At 40.2% G+C, this 20,187-nt stretch overlaps 1 protein-coding gene across 1 annotated transcript in view; it reads right to left on the bottom strand.

Annotated features, from left to right (window-relative positions):
- The window catches only part of CD180 (CD180 molecule), a 67,256-nt gene extending 49,482 nt beyond the window's left edge, over nt 1-17,774 (bottom strand). The window contains 2 exon segments of the mRNA XM_041470930.1: nt 15,934-16,023; nt 17,700-17,774. Coding sequence (XP_041326864.1) covers nt 15,934-16,023; nt 17,700-17,774 — 165 coding nt within the window.
- Between the last annotated feature and the right edge of the window lie 2,413 nt (nt 17,775-20,187).

The following is a 20,187-nucleotide window of genomic DNA, read 5'->3' as shown; positions in this document are numbered from 1 at the left end:
TAGAGCAACGATCTGGCAAACGTACAAAATGGGACGTAAACCAGCTGGGGATTCCTGGCTGGAAATCTTATGGTGCCTGAAGGAGCTGCACTTTAACAATTAGCACAAGACATACTACTCATCTGTGTTTAAACACTCAGTCTAGCTTTACTGCAGTTTGGGTATCACCTTGATTTGTTTAGTTCAAAATGGCACAGTTACAGTTTTAAAGTAGTTTGTTACTTTTTGCTTAGAGCTGAATTCCTGTTCAGTGAACAAAGTATTTTCTTCTTACTATTTGATATTTTTAAGCATCTTAGTTTTTTCATAATAGGTTTTGCTCCCCTATCGTTAATACATGCATACAAATACACACTACATGCATGGTTTTCCTCTAGTGATAAAACTATCTTGGATTTCTTGTTCCCATAAAATGAGATTGAGGTCATAATATTCACAACTTTTCAACATTCAAACTGAAGAAATGAAACTAAGAAACTAGGCACAAATCTCAGTTTTAAATATGCGTCAAGCATTAAAACATCTGTGATTTTTCTCATAAAAACAGGAATCTCTCCTCACTATGCTACAACTGGGTGAATTCCCGTGTTACCCCTGCTCGATGGAACACACCTTTATTTTGCCCCTGTGGCTGCAGTGAGATGCTTCTAGAGTACCATTGTTCAGTTACTGTTTACCACCATGCTGATACCACTCTAATTCTCCATTGATGGGCAATTTCTTTGAGACATATTTTTAATGTCATGGGGCCTTTTTTCCACTGGGACTAAGCATTTCAGGATGCTGAATGTGTTGGTAGGCACTAGAATAAGGTCTGGAGGGTGAAGTGCTCAGGTGTAGATCTCTGGTTGCAATACTGCATGAGCAGTTTTCCAGACTGGAATCTTTGTCCTGGAGCAAGGGAGCATCAATGCTGGTTTCTGGTGTCTGAGCTACACAAGCCTTTGGGATATTTTGTCCCAAATGGAGCCAGTGTGGTCTTTTTGTGTGTATGTCTTTGGTTTGGAAATCCTAATTCAGGTGAAGATTTAAGCATGGCACTACTGCCCTTGTATTTTTCAGCATTTTTGTGCTTAGTTGAGGGTAATGAATAACTTGGAAATTTATGTAAACAAAGCAGAAATAAAACTATGTAAGAACTTTTGTTTAATTGAACTGAGACTGAGTGTTTTTCTGTGGTACAGGTAAGTTGTGTTCAGTACAGGAGGGAGTTTTGAGGGTTGAGAAAGACTGAGGAAGTTTACTAAAAAAAAAAAATGAATGGTACAGAGAGGATAACCAGGGAATGACTGTTCACTGGGATCTCACAGTCTGACACCCAGTGGAAAAACCAGTCAGTGGGTTGAAAACAAAGAGGAGGAAGTCCTTCTCTGCACAATGCATGCTTAAATTGGGGAACTCGTCATCACAGGATGTTTGGGAGGCCAAATGTATGAACAGGGTCACAAAAAGGGTTAGTCAAGCCCATGGCAAATAGGCACATGTGAGAGCCAGGGTGTGAGCTCTGGCTCAGGAAGTATCTACACCAGTGAGTGCTGGCAGCCAAGCATGTGCAGTGGAGACATCTGCTTTCCACTTGCTTTCCTCTTTTGATTTTTCATGGCATCTCATCACATCAACTCCATGCTGTAAATTAAGGAGGAAAGAGGGACTGAGATAGCTCTTACATGTTCCTCCTTGGTAGATCTCCTGGATGATGCACAGGCTGAAATGGGTGGTAGAAAAGCACACACCTATGTAGGCTAGAAAGCCTGGACTGCAGTAATTTCTGGCAGGAAATGTTCTGAGAACTGCGGTATCTGGATGTAGTTTGGTAATGAAACGTGAGACGAAAAGCAGCACAGTGGTCACTTATCTGCCACAGGGATCAGAGACCTTTGGGCCAGCATGTGACAGCCATGCTGCTGTGGAGAGCACCTAAAATCAGGCTAATTTAAGCAATTGCTAAAAAAAGCACAGCAGCTCACAGGCAAGAAGCAGCGAGGACTGCTGTATGCAAAACCCTCTGCACTCACAAGTAGCTGCTAGAAATGAGCCCCTCCGTCACGCATTGGAAATCTCAAGACATCAGCCACAGGAGGAAGTGCAAGAACCTGCTCTCCTTACATTAGCCATTTGTGTCATACAAGTTTCTCAGACATAGCAGGAAAATATTCTTCAACTATCCCTCTATCCCTAGAAGTCTTTTAGATTGGAAATCTAACACAGCCTCATAATTCTGGAAGCCCTTCTTGAATTCTTTTATTAAAAGCACAAAGCTACAAATAACAGAGTTGTGGGAAATTATATATTTGATGTTTAGGATAAGCAAGCTGGGGCTGTACCATCAGGCTCTGACATGACATGTTGCTCAGCCATTTTCTAGATAATTCCAAAAGAATTTTGTCTTCTGGACCAGATTAATTCTTTATTTTCTGGAAGACTCCTCAGTTGCTGTGCTTTTCTGTTAAGGAAGATCCAAAGGAGATTTTTACAACTTAGCCTGAGTTTTCCTCAGTGAAGGTACCTGCTGGTGTCTCAGGACTTATTGCTCAAGGATAGATATTGGGACTTTGATGTCTTGGAAGGAAAGTAAAAAAACCAATTTAATTAAATAGCTGTGAGTGAGATTTTGAAATATATAATACCCAGAACATCTCAGAGTGAATCTCTGTCCTAGGAACAGCCCATTTTAGCCTTTCAATGTTTTATTGCTGTAGCTTTCTTTTTTTTCCTAATTGAAGTGCTGACAGCTAAAATGCTACCCCATTTAGTCAGCTGACCTCAAATGCTTTCATTTAGCCACAATGAGCTACTCAAAATAAAGGAAAAAAGAGCAGAAGTAATGAATCGGAGAGCATTTTTGTAAGGGACATCTAAACACAAAATGACTAATGGCTGATGCAGGGAAAGGAGATTTTCCTCATTTAAAGGCCTGGCAGATAAGGAAAACAACATTGCAGTTGCATGGAACATAGCTCTCAGTAAAACAGCCCCAGCCCATACCTTCCAAATGAGTTTCTGTGCAAAGTTCCCTGTAGGACTGTGAATAGCTCTGTGGAAATATTCAAGAACCATCTGGATGCAATGCTGTGCCATGTATTCTGGGATAACCTTGCTTGAGAAGAGAGATTGAACCAAATGACCCACTGTGGTCTCTTCCAGCCTGACCCATCCTGTGATTTTGGGCCACACAAGGGGTTTCTGGGGCTTCAGAGGTGACATCTGTGGACTGTGAATCAATGCTGAGGATGGTCGGCTCATGAATGCATTGACTTCCTGATAAGAGGTCTGGCTCAGGTGGTGTGGCTTCAGTATGTACAAAATTGAGCTGTTTCCATGTGTTGGTCTGGACTGAGCATGGGGTGGGTCCTGCTCTGGGGGTACATCCTCACCATCCATGTGAGGTCCTTCACTGTCCATGCTGAGCTGCACACTCTTTTTGGGTAGTGTGCAATGGGGTGGGGCAGAAAACAATGTCATGAGTTGCTTTTAAGACAGATATTTATAATCTCAAAGAGGTTTAGATGCTTAAAACTCTGCTAGAGTGGAAGCTTGAAGTTCTGCCCTGTCAGTCACAGAATTTTTTGAGGGTTCAAGTAAAATTGATATGCTTTACCCTGAAGCAGTACTGGAGGGCCATATGTACATAGAGGCAGAATTTGGTAAAGCCATGTTGTTCCTGGGCCCCAAGTAAGACAGTTGAAATTTTACAGGTGCATAGTCTTGAATGGAAGAGTTTGCAAAAAAAAAAAAAAAAAAAAGATAAATAATAATGGCATTGGTCCAAGTAACCTTCGGCTGTGATATTTGACTGTGTTTAATTTTAAAAATGCACTTTCCAGTCTGGAGGAGTGGAAACATTTCTGTTGATTCCCTGTGGTATTTTCCCAGTTCTTGCTTTGCTGAGGAATCTGGTTCTTTGGGCCTATTTGTTTGTTGAAAGGGTTGGTTTTGGGTTGGTTGGTTGGTTTTACCTTTTTTTTGCTTGTTTGTTTTTTGTTGCGGGGTGTGTGTGTGTGCCTGCCAGGGGTTTGTTGGGGTTTTATTTGTTTGTTTTGGTGGGTTTTTTGTTTTGCCTTTTTTTTTTTTTTTTTTTTTTCAGTTAACATAGCAAATTGACAATACTAATTAATCATATAACTCCTAAGCAAGTGATAGCAACAAACTCTCAAGAGCTTTCAGAAGGGCTGCAGAGGTCTGGTCTGCAAAGCCTGTTTAAAACAAAATCCCTTAGTAGTTCTCAGGAGCAAAAGCAAGGTTTTGTAGGCACAAGCATAAATTTTCCATGAAACCAGTTATCAGACTCTGTATGCAAAATTTGTTGTTGACTCAGCACTTTTAACAGCTTTTTATGTGACTTCTTGGAACACTTACTCTCTCCAAGCTGTTGAATTAGTTGATCTTTTGAGAACTTCACATTTGCCCTCATTTTGAACTCCTTAGTCAAGTTCCATGAAATGCTAATAGTATGCAGTGCAGAGTGCCTAAAAAAAAGGCACCACAACAGCTGCAGAGCTTATATTTCTGCAAAAAAAATTTTTTTAACAGAATTCCCCATGTTCAATATCCACGAAATGTGGCCCAGGAGCAACAGGTTTGTGAATAAGGGTGGAAAAGGAAGATCTGTGAGCCTGAGTTGGACTCAGAAGAGAGGTTCTGTAGCCTGCTGTTAGAGCTTCTTATTCAATTATCTATTTTAGAGCTGCTTGAATAGAAAAAGTCAAAATGAAATGTGGGCAGGAGAACATCTGTGCTACCATAATGACTATTCAGGGTATTTTTATTTGATTGTCAGTATTAGTTTCCTGACAAAATATAATTTACATGTAATTTATCAGAGAACTTTATTTTTACTCTAATGAATTCTTTCCCTTTATAATAAATCGAGATAAACCTATTTCATTTCCAGAAGAACCCTGAATGTTAGTGAAACTTCTGTAGCTTGAAAAAGGCAAATTCTGTGTTCCATTGTTTTTGTATTTCATAATAAAATTAAATATAATTCTAAATATCAGGTCCCTGATTCATTAGCTTTTGTGAAGGAAAGTTAATGCTACAATTGTAGCTTCATTTGCAACCTTGATCACAGTGACAAGTAATAGATTTTTCCAAATAAATAAAGCTTGTTCAGATGATTTGTGAACACCATGTTCATTGATATTTTTACTCAATTTTGGTTCACAATTGTCTGCAAGCATAGTTCCTGTGTTGTGGTTATCAGAGGAGAGGGAGGAAGAGACTGGCACTTCCAGGGGACTTTCAGACTGAGAAATGCTCACTGTGCATTTCTCCTCCTTCCTTTGTGGCCTTTGCAAGGTGCTTGTGTGGTCAGGGGTTCTCGAACTGAACAGGTCCCCGCTGAAGCCCCCGAGACATGCCACAGGCAAGTAACAAAGGGCTTTTCTAGTGTAAGGGAGAGTTTTTGCATGCCAATGCAGCATTTTTATTTTTAAAAAATGCATATTTTTCTTAAAGTGTTTGATTAAATGGTAAGAGGAGGTGTGCTGGGGAGCAGTCAGGGCACTGTGCCAGCAAAGAAACAAACTCCCAGGATCTCCAATCAGTGTCTTAACAATGAGACAAGCCTTGGTTTTGCAAACCTGTTTTCTAGAGAGAGCTTCAGTCGGTAGATGCCTCAGGAGGGAAGCGCTCCAGGTACAAGGACAAACCTCTTGGATGAGCACAAAGAAGCTTCTGAACAGTTTGGCAAAGGTTTCTGCCTTCCTCCTTTCTTGAAGACAAGAAAATAGCTCAGGATATGCTTCTTCCGAGTTCTTCAAACTCAGATCTTGTTTTTCTTTTCTTGACCTTTCCTTCACATACTTCCTGACTGTCCTGTTGTTCAATGGAAAAATCCTATCAGAGGTGTTATAATTACCTAGAAGTTAAATCAGATACTGTCATGCTGCTACTTTTCCATCCCAGTTACACAGAATGGAATTAAAAGTACCTTAGAATATGACCTCACTGTTTTATGAACTCCAAACTGCAGCAAGAATATTCTACCCAATGACCTCTATCTGCACATAATTACACTCTGAGGCATTCTTAAATCATTTGCCTAGTTACTGTTAGTGCTATTCCATGGTAATCCAAAATACTTAGAAATTACCAGGGGTTATTACCTTATTTTCAGGACTTGTCAGCTAGATATGCAAGTAATTTTGTGCTATGATACTTTGAGCATGCACTGCTATCTTTGAGAAATCTGATTTTTTAAATGAAGAATAAAATTGCTTATTAGATACTGTAGAGATAGGTCTATCATTCCTCTTTAAAATGTCTAATAAATAAAGAACCATGTAAAAATGTGTGTCTGTAAAAAAAAAACCAAAACCCCATGCTTTCTTATGCTAAATCTCACTATGTATTTTATGCAATTTTATGATCCTATTAAATGATAACACTTCTGGAGTAAACTTCTTAATAGAATTTAAACTCTGTGCTTTTGCTTCACGTGCTGTGCAGAAGAGGGTGAGGGGAAATAGTCACATATGTGCTACAGGTCAGCACAGTGGTTTATTCAGCAAATAATCTGTACCTCATGAAACATTTCTAGGCAATGTGATATTACTCCAGGGGCCTGAAATAATCTGCTTCTTACCTCTGGGTTATAAGCAGCTGAACAAGGATAAGGGTGTTGGTGGATAAAATTACCAGCATGTGAGAGGCCTCTGTGAAGCAAGTCTGGGGCATTAACCTTGTTTTCCAGGTGTCTTGGGGGTCAGAGGCACTCTGGGCAACCTAAGAGTAAAAAGTGTTTTGAGCTGAGTCTAACCTGGGCTAGGTGTATAGGTCACAACATTGAACAGGCGAAAAGGTACCTTCCTGCTCCCAGTCTGACCTGCTGAATGTAGAACACAGCTCCAAACCAAGTGGTTATTGTATTTGGCTCATGACCTAGGGCTGATTAGAAGAAATTTTCCTCTGGTCTTTTATTAAGGTCCATCTGCCTGAGAAAACCTGTCAGCAAAATACTGGAAAAAGCACAGGAAGTAGAACAGCATTCTTAATAAACTGTGAGAAATACTCAGAAACATTACACACTAAAAATCTTTCATAATATTATAGAAATTAAATACGAATAACCATTCTATTCTATACTGAGTGTACAAAAAAAAGGGGTTTTTTTCCTCTGTGCCACAGCAGCTGTTATGCAACTGCTCCCATTATTTTGACATTTAGTATCTGATGTGAAAGTATACGGTTTCTTTCTAGAACTAGGTAATTCAGTGGCAGGTTGCAAGCAAAAGAAGTTTTGTAGAAATTATGTAAATAAACATTTGTGGTTTTTAAAACAGCATTTATTGAGACTGCATCGTATAGTTTCCCTGCTTCATTTTTTCTCCCCCTAAATTGTGTAAGTACCTCTTAGCGCTGTATATCTTTCAATATTGACATATTTTTCCTATCTATAATCAAAGGTGTTTCTTTTTATTCTCTTTAAACAAGGTTCATTAATGGAGTATAAAACAGTGTTAATGCTATAATGCACTCAGCTCTTGAGCCTACCCTTCAGTAATCTCTATATCCCCACACAGATGAAGGAGGATGACTTCCTGTCATCCATAATAATGTAATTAAACACTGGAATATAGTGAAAAAATCTTGTTGAAGAGCCAAGTGCCTCTTAGGGACAGTAGCAATGTGTTTTCAGACATATTTTTGCTCCTTGTTCATGCATCTATCTGTATGTATACATGCTCTTCTTTGTAAGCAGGCAAACTGGCTCTGGTCGTATTAGTCTGTGTTTGGTTCTGCCTATGGACTCTCAGATAATAACACATTACATGAAGATGTAAGTTGCAGCTGGAAAACTCCAGAGGGATATAAATGTTTTAAAAACAATTTTACAATCTCAAATGACATGTGCAAGAAAATTTGACCGCTCTGGGAGCTGCATTCTATAATTTTTCACAAGCAAATCAAGATACTTATACTGGAAAAATCTAGGACCAGATGAGGTCTTTCAGTCAAATCCTTTAGATTCATAACAAAGTGATTGAATGAACAGACATCTTTTAATTCTTCTTCACTTTCCTTCCTCTGTCGGTCCAGACTAGGAAATCTCCTCAAAGCCAAAATCCTGGCTGGTAAGTGGATTAGGACTGGCAGATGTCTCTCTACAATTCTTCTTCTATTCACTTATTAAAAGTCAGTAAAGCCCCTCTTTCATTCATTCCACCTTTCCACTTGCTGGCTTTTTGTTGCTGGGACTGCTATAGGTCTCTCTGACTGTATAGTTACAGTCAGATATAGTCAAAGTATTTCTAAGAACAAAAAAAGAAGGAAGTTCACTGTGACAACTCTCAGGTTTCATCAATATCCTTACGCTTTTAGGAATTTGCATTCTTTTCTTTGATTAACCCATTCTCGTTTTTCACTTTTTTTCTCTTGAGTGTCTTCCTCTTTTTTTCCCTCATATGTTGTAACTTAAATGTTCCTGAAAAAAAATTACTACTTTTTCATCAAGAAAATGTATAAGATGCCAGCTGACTAAATAATTTTTAGCAGTTGGGATGTGTAGTATGGTTAATCCCAGGGTTTTGATCTGATTCAAGCAGAAATTTGTAGTAGGAGTTGTAGTAGTAGTAGTAGCAGTAGTAATAATAATAATCACCATCATCATCACACAAGATGCAATTACCTTTCTAGATTTCCAGTATCTCTCAGTTAGGACCAAAGACAAGTGAGAAATTAACACTGTATTATAGGTGATACTTAATTTTCTTATTTTTTTCCTTAGTGCCATCTACCTTTCAGTGTTCATTCATCTCTTTTTCAAGAACTTCCTTTTATACACACCTTTGTTAATATGTAAAATTTCACCTGCTCACTGTTAATCTACTCAAGTGCTGTATAGCTCAGCCGTGAGCTCTCTGCTACAGGATAACACAGATGCATGAGTTCATGTCTGAAGACTGAGTATATTAACGACAGATAAATGCACCTGGGGTTACCCAATATACAGGAATCACCCCCATCTCACTGTGGCCATTATCCCCGTGGTACCAGATGTTGTGACATTAGTTGGGTCAACCTATGGGTGTATCCTTACCTTCTATGGGCACCTGCTTTTGGCCACTGTCAGACAGAAGATTTTGAGCCTCTTTTTGAGATTTTTGAGATCTTTTGGTATGGCCCATCCAAGATGGCCTCATACATGGTACTAGGTAAGATAAATAGCTAAATATCCTTTTGCTTTTAGCAGGCAGCTTTCTTTGGGTTTAAGCTCTGGACAAAAGAGAGTGGGAAAATTGCCTATGGTCTGAGGCTGAAAGGAAGGAAATAGTCTCAGTTTTAACTCCTGTTCATTGTTGACGAAACCTCACTTTAGTAGGAGCATGGGATGGCTCAGAGACTTATGTGGTGCCAAGGCTGGAAGTCCACACACAAAAGCTGTCAGAGGTTTCTCCTGATGCCATGGGCCAGGGTTCTGGGACCAGCACAGGACCTTTTGAACCATACCCAGAGCTCTTAGACAATACATGTCAAACAGCAGCTGAGGAACCAGGCAGTTTTCTTGCTCACTGGCAGCCTCTGCTGAAGTCACATAGCACTGAAAGATCCCAAGTATGAAGAAGGTGAACTACTCACACACAGACACCTGCCATATTGCCCAGGCTTAACTTTTCAGAGCGCAGCCCTTAAATGCAAAACATCTGGTATCATCTGTTCTGAAGGCCAGCTGAGATCCAGGCAGCTAAAATAAACATCATCTTGAAAAATGTTTCTGAAAACATGAATACAAGAAATGTCATTTTTATGCCTGCCTGACTGAACAGAATACAAAAAAAGGGGATGAAATGTTCTATCCACAGCCTCAGCAGTGTGGTTAGGTCTTCATTTTTGTCCAAGAATCATGTATTGTGTTTCTCTGCCTCCTTTTCAGTGGCACATAATTTCAGGGGTTTTGTTCTTCTTTAAATTTGAATGGTATCTCTCATTCAAAGGGTGTCTGCTCTGCCTTGGCAGTCATTTATCCTCAGAGATTTGGTTTATTGAGGCTGAGCAGAGGTAAGGAGTACACTTTGCATTTCAAATCTCAGTGAGCCAGAGGATTCAGGGGTTGTAGACATAATCACTAGTTCCACCTGGTGTAGTGTGTAGTACATGTCACAGGATATGAGGATGGTGCATGCTCAGATTCCTTATCAGTGTGACATAGAGGACATGACACTGCTAAAATCCAAGGCTTTGAAAATATTGCAAATGGTGCATTATTTAAGCAAGTTAAAGAAGTAGTACACATTTAGGTTCATGTCTTTGAAATCTTTGAAGTCTTGCTTCCTGGCATGTTTTAATGCAGTTTCACAGGTCCACAGCAACTGGAAATGTGAAATGCTAGAGATTTATAAGTTTTGGTGTGGACCTATGAAACTGCATTTCCAAAACCCTCAATAAAGTTGCAGAAGAGGAGTATAAAATGTAAGTCTGAAAATACCACTGATAACTTGTCATAAATGTCCCTGACATATCAGGAGGTTCTTAACCCAAGGTATAACAATCTGCTCTCCTTTCACTGTCACAAATTAATTCTTGGGGCAGATTGAATTTTTGTAAATAAGTAATTTGGGGGAGGAAGAGGGTCATGAGGGTTCACTGACTAAACTAGAAAGGAAAAAAAAATCCAGTTAGCTTAGCTTTGTCTTTCAGAACTGTGTCATTTTTTTATCTCCTGAGACCTGCCACATGAAACTTAAAGCATTTTCCTTCCATAACAAGATGTAATATGGCTGTGACAGAGAACACTTTACTTTCTAACAGCCACATGTTTCATACATTCAGTGGCAGCTTAAACTTTGACATCTGCACCATGTAGGAGGTCACTCTGGCAAAAGCACTTGCTCTGGTGGCAGCTCTGGTTATGTCCACTGCTAGGCTGAGCACAGGTAAATGTGTTTGTGTCTGAAGATGTGTTTTGGAGCAGTGAGAGTTCCTTTTCTTCATTTTTTCCCCCCCTGCTTTTTTGCAAAAAAAAATTTTCACCATGTAGGCTGAGACTCTAAGTGTTGCAATAGATGAGCACTTTACTTTTAAGACTTTTTGAATTAAATAGAAAATAATGGGATTAGACTCTCATAGACTGTACACTTTTATATACTTTTTTACTGTAGGGGAGGGACAGTTACATAGATTCACATTTCTGATGAAGTGCTAATGGAATTAAACCTTGAAACATTAAGGAATTCCCATAAGGAAAGACATAAATTTTATGAGGACACTTGTAATTATTCCTGTAAATATGGGCTTATGTGTCCATCACAGTGATTTAATCTAGAGGTTCATTTATTCAGGACAATGTTCTAAGAAGCAGTTCAAGCTGACTGACAGGTAATTGCAGAAAGCCCTATGGCAAAGCCTCTTCACCTGCTCAATGTTACAAGAAACTGCAGGGGCAAAATTGTGTCTCAGTGGAAATGCTCAACCCTTTTCTTATATATTATATAATGTTTCTTATTCACCTATGTAGTGAATGGCCTTAAGCTGAAGGAGGGCAGGTTTGGATTAGATATTAGAAAGAATTTGGAAAGGAAATAAGGTGGTGAGGCACTGTAACTGATTGCCCAGAGAGGCTGTGGACTCCTCATCCATGGAAGTGCTCAAGGCCAGGCTGGACAGGCCTCTGAATTACCTGATCTAGTGAAAGGTGTCCCAGGAGGTTGGAGCTAGATGATCTTTAAGGTCCCTTCCAACCCAAATCATTCTGTGAGTCTATGATTCTGTGAACTCCACCTGACAAAACAGAGAGGCTACCTGCCATGGTGACCAGAGACAGATTACGGAAGAGTAAGAATTGCATACATAGCTGTACCTCTTCCTTGGGACAACATGTAATGTCAGAAACAGCTAGATATGTCATAAATAAATACGATATATTGCTGTGTATTGCCATTCATATGCTTAGTAAGAATGATCATATATATCTTCCTGTAGAGCTAACAGATTTTATCAAGTGTAAACAATCACATACATTGCAGAAAGTCAATTAATTTCATTTAAAGTTGTAAAATGGGATAGGAGTAAGTCAGGACATGGAGCAATGAGGAATCTCGTGTCTCCTTGTCCCTCTGCTTAGGTACAGAGACAGTCTTGTGAATATACCATGGCCCACAGCAGTCTGGGCAAAAAACACCTTTCCAGGAACCTAGGTATTGGATCAAGGGCACCCCCGATGAGGGAGAGGAATGATGAGACTCCATTGATATCAGTAGGCTAATTAATTACTTTATTATATTATATTATTCTATATTATATTACACTGTATTACATTACATCTAAACTGACTCTGCCAAGCACTCAGTTCTGCATACAACTGCCCAACAACTCGTGACTGTCAGCTGACAGTCCTGACACACACACACAATTGGCCCAGATAGGCCAAGGAAACAAAACACCAAAAAAGAAGAGGGTGTAAGGATATCCTGTTAAGGCTGATGAAATAGACTGAGAAAATAATTTTGCTACTAATGCTTCTAGAAAGCAAAAAAAAAAAAAAATGCACATATTAGCTTGTCATAATGCCTTGTGTCCTGGCTTCTCAGAGTGACATAGCTGCCACTGAGAATGATTAGTGGAGAAAAGAGATGGCTCCTCTACTGAAGGAATAATGTGGGAGCAGTTCACAGTGACCCACTGCTGCACTGGCACCCAGTTTCTCCAGCATCATGGACCATGCAGGTCACTGCCCTTGTAGATGTTCTGTGATAACCAAAGCACATAAAAGAGACCAAGATTTAGCTCTTTCCCATTTGATTTACAGCTTTTCCAGAGCCTGGAAGTGTCAGGAATAGTTTTGTCATCTATGCCTACCCATGCTAAGATCTTCTCTTGGAAGGATCAGCAAGGAGATTTGGGTGCAGACTTGGCAGAGATCTTCAGCATCTAACTGAGAGAAGGTAAAAGAACAAGGTTCTTCTGCCAATTAAAAAAGGCTGATTTTTTTCTGGAGGAAGTGCCTGGAGTCACATTCTTTGGGGTATTACATAGTAGAGAAAAGTCCTTATTGGACAGTCATAAAATTAGCACTTGCTGTACCTAAGAGAGAGTTCTGGGAGTGAAAATAAAGGTGAACTAAAATTTATAGATACAAAATTACCTGTACACATTTTTATGCCATGCTAGGGTCTTGCTAGCTGTGCATTATGCAAAAAGGTAATGGTATAATGTTGATGACAGAATTCCTTGACAAACCAGAGGCAGGATAAAAACATTGTCTCAATCTTTGGTCTAGTAGTATTAAAGTACAAAAGTAAACCACTCCAATGATACACAGATTTCTGGTTGAATTAAAAAAAATGCTTGTCAAAATCAGTTGAGAACAAAAATATTCAGAAAATTAGCAAGCTGAGATGAGCAACAGTGTTTATTTTGTTACCCCAGGTTATTCTCCTGTCATTTGTGGTGCACCTCCTTCAAGCATGCAAGCCAGTTGTTTCCCACCAGATGTTTATATAAAGTTGTCTATAATTATGAAAACTTGAGATGTTTGACTAAACTCTCAAATTTAGATATCAAGTAATTAAGTAATGACTACTTTGTTTGACATGCTTGCGCTGCATAAAACCACAATAAAAGCACTTGGGGTGAAATTATAAGTCTGAGTGTTTCTTAGTAAGGAAAAAGGAGACACCCTGACAGACAGAGAAAATGTGGGCAGAGTTTTCAGCTGCAGAGTGAATGTTCCCAAAACCTGGATTACTTAGCTGACCTTACAGTTTGTCTGGACTTAACCCATCCCAGACCATGCCTGGCTACTGAAGGACAAATGCTGTGTGGTGGCTGTGGAGGTCAAAAATATTAACAAACAGGTGTTTCTTCACTCTTTGACCAACAAGTCATTAAGAATATCAGAGGCAGCAGAAATACCAGCTACTGTAAACTTCTTTAGGAGTCAGCAATTTTGGCTCTCTTTAGTGGTTGCTACGCCTTAAAAGGAGGAGAGCCCCTGCAGTTAATCACAGAAGTCATCAAGCCAATAAACATGGGAAGAGAGATGAATGGCAGAAAAGGGGAGAGGATCATGGGAAGAGGAACATGGCCACTCCTCTAACCTCCAAAACAGTGCTTTGCTGTGCCTGGCATGTCCTTCTCCACACTAGGCAGTCCTACTTGCTCCATGCAATTGAGGACATGGCCTTGAGGTGTGCAAAGGGAGGTTTAAATTGGATATTAGCAAAAATTTCTTCACTGAAAGGGTGTTTAGATATTGGAACACTCTGCTCACGGAAATGGTGGAGTCACCATATTAAGACATGCGTTAATGTGGTAGCTGGGGACATGGTTTAGAAAAGTAACCCTTGTGATTTACTGCAGTAATTTCTGAAACATTTAAATTATAGTACAGTGAAGGGTTCTGCTTTGGTACCAGAATTATTCTCTGAATATGTCAGATCTACCTCCAGTAAATAATCTGGCATAATTTTTTTAATTTTTGTTTTTGGGTTCAGTGGGAGGTTTCCTCTCCTTTTCAGAACTGATCTTCTTGACAGAAAGGTCCTTGTTGTCTATGGTTATATTGTCTTCATGATGTAGGGCAGGAAGGTTTGCATGGCTAGCAGTTGATTAACTGTTTTAATTTAAACTGTCATTTATTCATGTAACATAGCAGTAAAAGCTTACTGCTGCTGAGTGTGAATTATTCTGCTAACTGCAATGGAAATAGTTTTCACTTAGGTTAAAATATAGCCTTCTTACCTCCTTTTTGTTACTTTTAAAAATGGCTGTTTATAAAGGTTTTAAATGTAACTGAATGAAATGTTCTGGCAAAACCCAGGACTCGCCTGCTTATAGTTTTAGCTGCTAAAGTGTTGCCAAGGAAGAAAATTAACATTTCTTTCAAGAAATCAGTGAAATGCTCCTTTGAATGTGAAAGAAACCTGTGTATCACTGCTACTTTCAGGCCACTCCAGGCAATCCTGTTGCTACCAGTGCCAGTGGCAGATTACTCTCTAGCAGAGCTGAGGGCAAGATGAGAGCTGACTTTCCTGAGCTGGAACTGAAAATTTTGCATGGTGAAAAACTTCCTCCTAATATTTAACATTAAACTAGTCCCTTTTATTTAAGCAGTCACAATCCTTTACAAGACTTTGCTAATGAAGCCTTACAACACCCTGCAGTGCACTGTAGGAAAGTGCTGTATGAGATTATTAGATTGAAGTACTGCCAGCTGGCACAGAGCTCTGCAAGAGTTGTCATGCTGCTCCACCAGGCATGAGACCGACCCGGTTAGAGACCTGCTTGGCTGCTCTCCATTACCAAAACTAGACAGGCAGATCTCTCTGAAGATGTGCAGAGGATGTATCAGTTGTGGCATGTTTGAAAATGACATTCAGATTTAATCCCTTTTTTTTTTTTTTGTAAAAATAAAGTGACTCCTCATTAAGGGAGTCACAAGAGGTTATAACTGCACCCCCCATTATGAGCTCTTTGTGTCTCCTCTTCCTTGCAACTTTTTTTTTGTTTGTTTGTTTTTTGTTTTGTTTTGCAGAAGTGAAACAGAAAGTCTGAAAAGAAATTTTAAAATCCTTTAGTCCTTGGCTTTGAAAATGTGAAGAGTGTACTAGGTTATGACAGTATGGTTGGCACAGAGACTTCATCAACATAACACAGAACAGACCTAAAGACACAGAGCTGTGAAATTGTAGATGAGTAGTCAGGATCAGAAAGGACCAGGTAACAGTGGAGAAGGCAAGAATGACAACAACAAAAAGGTAATGGTTTAGCTGACAATGCATATTAAAGGAGAGTAGTACTGGTTGCTAAGAAAACTGACTAGCCAGGCATTTTTGGTATTAAAAGAGTTGAATGTTTTAAACCTGTTATGAAAAACTTGCAAAAGGCTTAAAGGTAAAAGGCTTAGGATAGCCTATTTCGCCCATTTTTCGCACACTGGGTGAACACAGCAGAAGAGGCATGTGTCTGCCCACAGGCAGAGCACAAGGTACTGACCCCATTGTAGCCTGTGGAAAAGCTTTGGAGCAGGCCGGCCAGAGGAGCAGCCTTGAGTCCAGCAAGCTTGGTCTGGCTCCTGGCAGCTGACTGGAAAGGGGGAAAAGAAGAGGGAAGAAACAACCAGCTAAGCTCCATTAAAATTGTACAGCAGCCCTTGGCAATAATAGATTTGAATAGCTTCAGTTAGATGGTGTTTCTGTGCTGGGGCAGCCAGTTCAGCCTCAGCTTATTTTAATTCTTCTTATTAGGGACAGTGCAGTGCTTGGCTGTGACGTTGGCAGTACTTTCAGCATTGGTGCAACTTCAGAGAGGGTGCTGGTGGTAACAGTGGCAGTGGCAGCTGGTACTGTGGTGCAGCACTAGGCACTCGCAAGGGTTCTGTGCTATCACACTGCTGTCACACCACTGCTATCACACTCCTGTGCACAAAGCCAGGTTGCCACAGCTGTTTTACTGCCATTATTTGGGATACTCTGAGCTGCTTCCAGGTCCTCTCCCCTCAGGTTCTCACAGCAGATTTGAGATATGGTTTTGATCTGAGTTTCCCAGCAGCAGTGGGAAGCCCCTGCAGCTAAACCCTGAAACCAAACTCTGAAATGCCCTCTCTTTCAAAATCCATTTCAGGCCCAGACATGAGTTCTGTCTTGGACACATAGATGTGGTTTGGATCTCAGTGGAATTTTCTCAGGTGTTTTGGGACAGGGTATCCCAACTTTAATGACAGTGGGCAAGTTCTGTTGCATTTTTCTCAAGTGCCAAGCTTGTTTTAGACTTAATAATGCTGATGATTTTTTCTTTTGTAGCAAGCATTGTGTGTTTGAGTCACACAGAGTGCTTTGCCCTCTCTTATTCAGGGTTTCAAATAAACACACTGTTTACAGCTATCATTAGAAGGAGTAATCCTTTGGGCATAATCTAATGTGCATTTGCTTTATACTCAGAGTGCCTGGAACATTATGATCAAATTGCAAAATTGTGATAATCCTTGCTCATTATATTTATTTAGTAAGAGCAAGACCCTCCAAAGAGCTTATTTTAATAGCTCTTCATTCTTCATAGCTTTCAATGAAACACATTTTTGAGAATCAGGCCAATGAATTCAAAGACTTGGGGTTTTTATTGTTACAGTTTTGCAGATGACTTTCAGTGTAGTTTCTAAATATAACTGTACTGTGTATTTTTTTTCTTCAAGAGCTCTTAAAAGGGCAGTTTGCTTCAATGCCAAGTGCTTTCTGAGTTCTCCCTGTTTCTTACCTAAATATGTTTTTAATCTCCTTACTAATTATTTTACATTCATTTTGTGGATCATTGCTGCTAGTCAACCCTTAAGACATTTCTGCTCTAGACCTAACTTCTCTAGGAGACCTTCCCTGTCTCATAGTGATTGTCTTTGCTGCATTCACCCCTTTTCCAGTGGTTTTGTGTACACAATTGCAAAACATGGTCTTTTGAGATTCACTCATGATCCATAGGTTTCGCAGGGCTGAAACATGATCTCTTGAGACTTAGTCATGATGCATAGATTTTGCATGGATTAAGTCCAACAAATGTGAACTATGGCTGCATTCAGACCAGCATAACATACAGCTGTCTCTGAAAAATATCAACTTTGTTGTTTTTTATAACAGTGCCATGACTTACTTTTTTGCTCTGTCTTAAAAGACAAGGTGTGTTTTGTGGTCAGGATGAAGAGTTTTTATTTGATCTGTGCATTAGAGGTGACACATGCCAGCTCTCAAGGAGTCATTGGGGCTGCCTCCTACCTCAGGAGTGAAACTCCCGTGGGAGCTGGCTGTTTTGGCAGCTTGTATAGGTTTTTTGCATTCTGTGTGGGCCATAGCTGCTAGCTGCAGAGCTTAGCCCAAGCCCCCTGTCTCTTTCTCCAAAGCAGTGGCAGAACCTCCTACTTGGCAAAAATAGACTCTTTCTTCCTGCTTTACTCTATAGTCTTCTCATTGGAAGGGCTTGATTCCAGCAGAAATGCACAAGGGAAGCTATAGGAAGCCACATCACTCTCCTTTGCCCTTTGTATGCAAAATCCAGCTGTAATTGCACACTTAGTACTTGTAGAACTTCATAATTCATATGTGTGCAGAGGACAAATGACATGTTGTTTCTCCATCTAATAAGGACTCGGAAATACAGCTGGCCGAAGAGGATATAGTAACATATTCATTGCTTTCTATGTTTGTATCCCTTAATATCACAACAGTCCTTGCTGTCCTCTTTTCTGTGCGTAAAACATCTCTGAATGTGCCAAATGACAGTGGTTAGTTTACAAGCTAAATTGCCAAACAAAGGCATCTTGAACATCAGGCAGAGCAAAGTTGAATTCTTCTGTTTGCGTCTGCTCGATGCAACTTGCATCTATTGTTTCTGTTCACTTTCAACACTGTTTTGAGTTTGATTATTCCTTTAGAAGCTGCTAACTGATTTATATTAAATTACAGCAAATCTTGTATTATATGTCTTTCTTTTGATATAAGTGAAAGATGCTGGTGTTGAGGCACCTCAGTGAGGCAGATGTGCACTAATTCTGAAAACACACTAGTATCAGCAGTGTTGCCCTTTGAAAGCTCTCCCTCTGGGTTTGGGTTGAAAGCAAATCCTTCCAGGCATAACTCAAAGCTGTGCTATTTGAGGGTGGGGGACAGGAAGAGGGAGCAAGAGACAAAACTGAGGGAATAAGTATTTCATTTCTCAGCATATCACATGCCCTACTTAGAACTTCAAGAAACTGGAGCTTCAGCACTCTCCAAATGCAAGGACTATGCAGAACCTTGTTGAAGTGAAGAACACTGCTCCTTTCTGAGCCAGTATCTGGAAAGAAAATGCTCTAGAAGCTTAGTAAGGCAGATGTACTCAAGTGTTCCACTGGACATAAAAAGAGTTACGTCCTTCCAGTTACCAGAAGCTCCTGAATCCCATGATCTGGTCACATTGGTTCATGATTCCAGGAATTGTGATCACAGCTTCTCATGGATACAGAGAGAGCAGTGAACCCAGGAGGGACAGAATACAAGTTGCTTTTGTGTTTTCTCCAAAACCTGGATCTTCCAACTTCTACAAATCTTGAAAACAGCTGTAAAGCCATAAGTCTCCTGTTTGCTGCTTAGGCTGGTGTAAAAGCATGTCCCTCATCTTGCTGTTCATGTCTTGTTAGAAATTACAGCAGTGGATGGGAGATTCCTCTCTGAACCTGTAACAGGGTAGTGAAACTGCAATGCCTTCCCAGAGGAGCTCCTGGAAGCCTGGGGGGTGTGGCCTGGGTGCACCAATGACAGGGTGGCCACTTCCCTTGTGCACATCTACACTCCATCCCTGCGCTTGACACTGCAGGCTCCACCATATGGGTTTGGATTCACCAGGTTGCTGGCCAGTTGGAAATCCCACGCATAAGTCAAGTTGTTAAAGACAAGAGGCTTTGATCTGTCTACAGTGGAAAACCTATGACCACATCATGTTTACTGGCCAAAGGATCCAGGAACAGGTAAAAAAAACATATTGAAGCCTGAAAACAGACAGTATGATAATTGTGTGCTTATTAAATTGGTAGAGTTAAATTATTTTTGCCATTATTAAGGAGAGATAAATAACATGACTGGTATGGGCTTTCTAGGAATGTACTATTAACATGGGCTAACAGACACTTGTTTGTTTTACAAATGTTGCACTATCCCACTGCAAACATCTTCTGGTTGCCTATCTCCCTGAAAGACTACACTTCAAACAGCAGCTCAGCTTCCTTAGAAAGTGCTGGAGGAACCACTGGAGAAAATGCAGCTTGATCTCATACACAAAGTAGTGACCTTAGTAGTGATCTTAGTGTTGAGGGGATGTTCTTGCAGAGGGACTGTGTAAAGGTCAGAAACAAGCTCTCCCTCTAAACTGTGGCAGCTGAGTTAGTAACTGGGGCTGGTTTCCTCTGCAACCACACTCATTCCCATAAAGTGACCACAGCACAAAAAAGAACAAGATTAGTCAAAGGATTCAGTAAGACATAAACCCACATATTTTACTTGGCAGCTTTAAGGAGGGTAATGAACATGGAAAGATGCCAGCGTTGTCGAGCTTCCTAAGTGGTGAGTAGCAGTGTTGTGTGAGTAGAGGTTGTAGGCTGCCTCTGGCAGAAACACTTCCCTGCAGAGGACAAAAATCTGAAACTCAACCCTGACAGCAACTTCGGAAAGGTCTTCTTCACCCTTATCACCCATGGTGAGCAGAGCTGATACCATGATACTCACTTTTTGT

Source organism: Pyrgilauda ruficollis, unplaced genomic scaffold, assembly GCF_017590135.1.
Source record: "Pyrgilauda ruficollis isolate IOZ18807 unplaced genomic scaffold, ASM1759013v1 scaffold25, whole genome shotgun sequence".
Taxonomy (NCBI): domain Eukaryota; kingdom Metazoa; phylum Chordata; class Aves; order Passeriformes; family Passeridae; genus Pyrgilauda; species Pyrgilauda ruficollis.
Note: the sequence above shows the minus strand (reverse complement) of the source record. Positions and strands in the feature narration are given on the sequence as shown.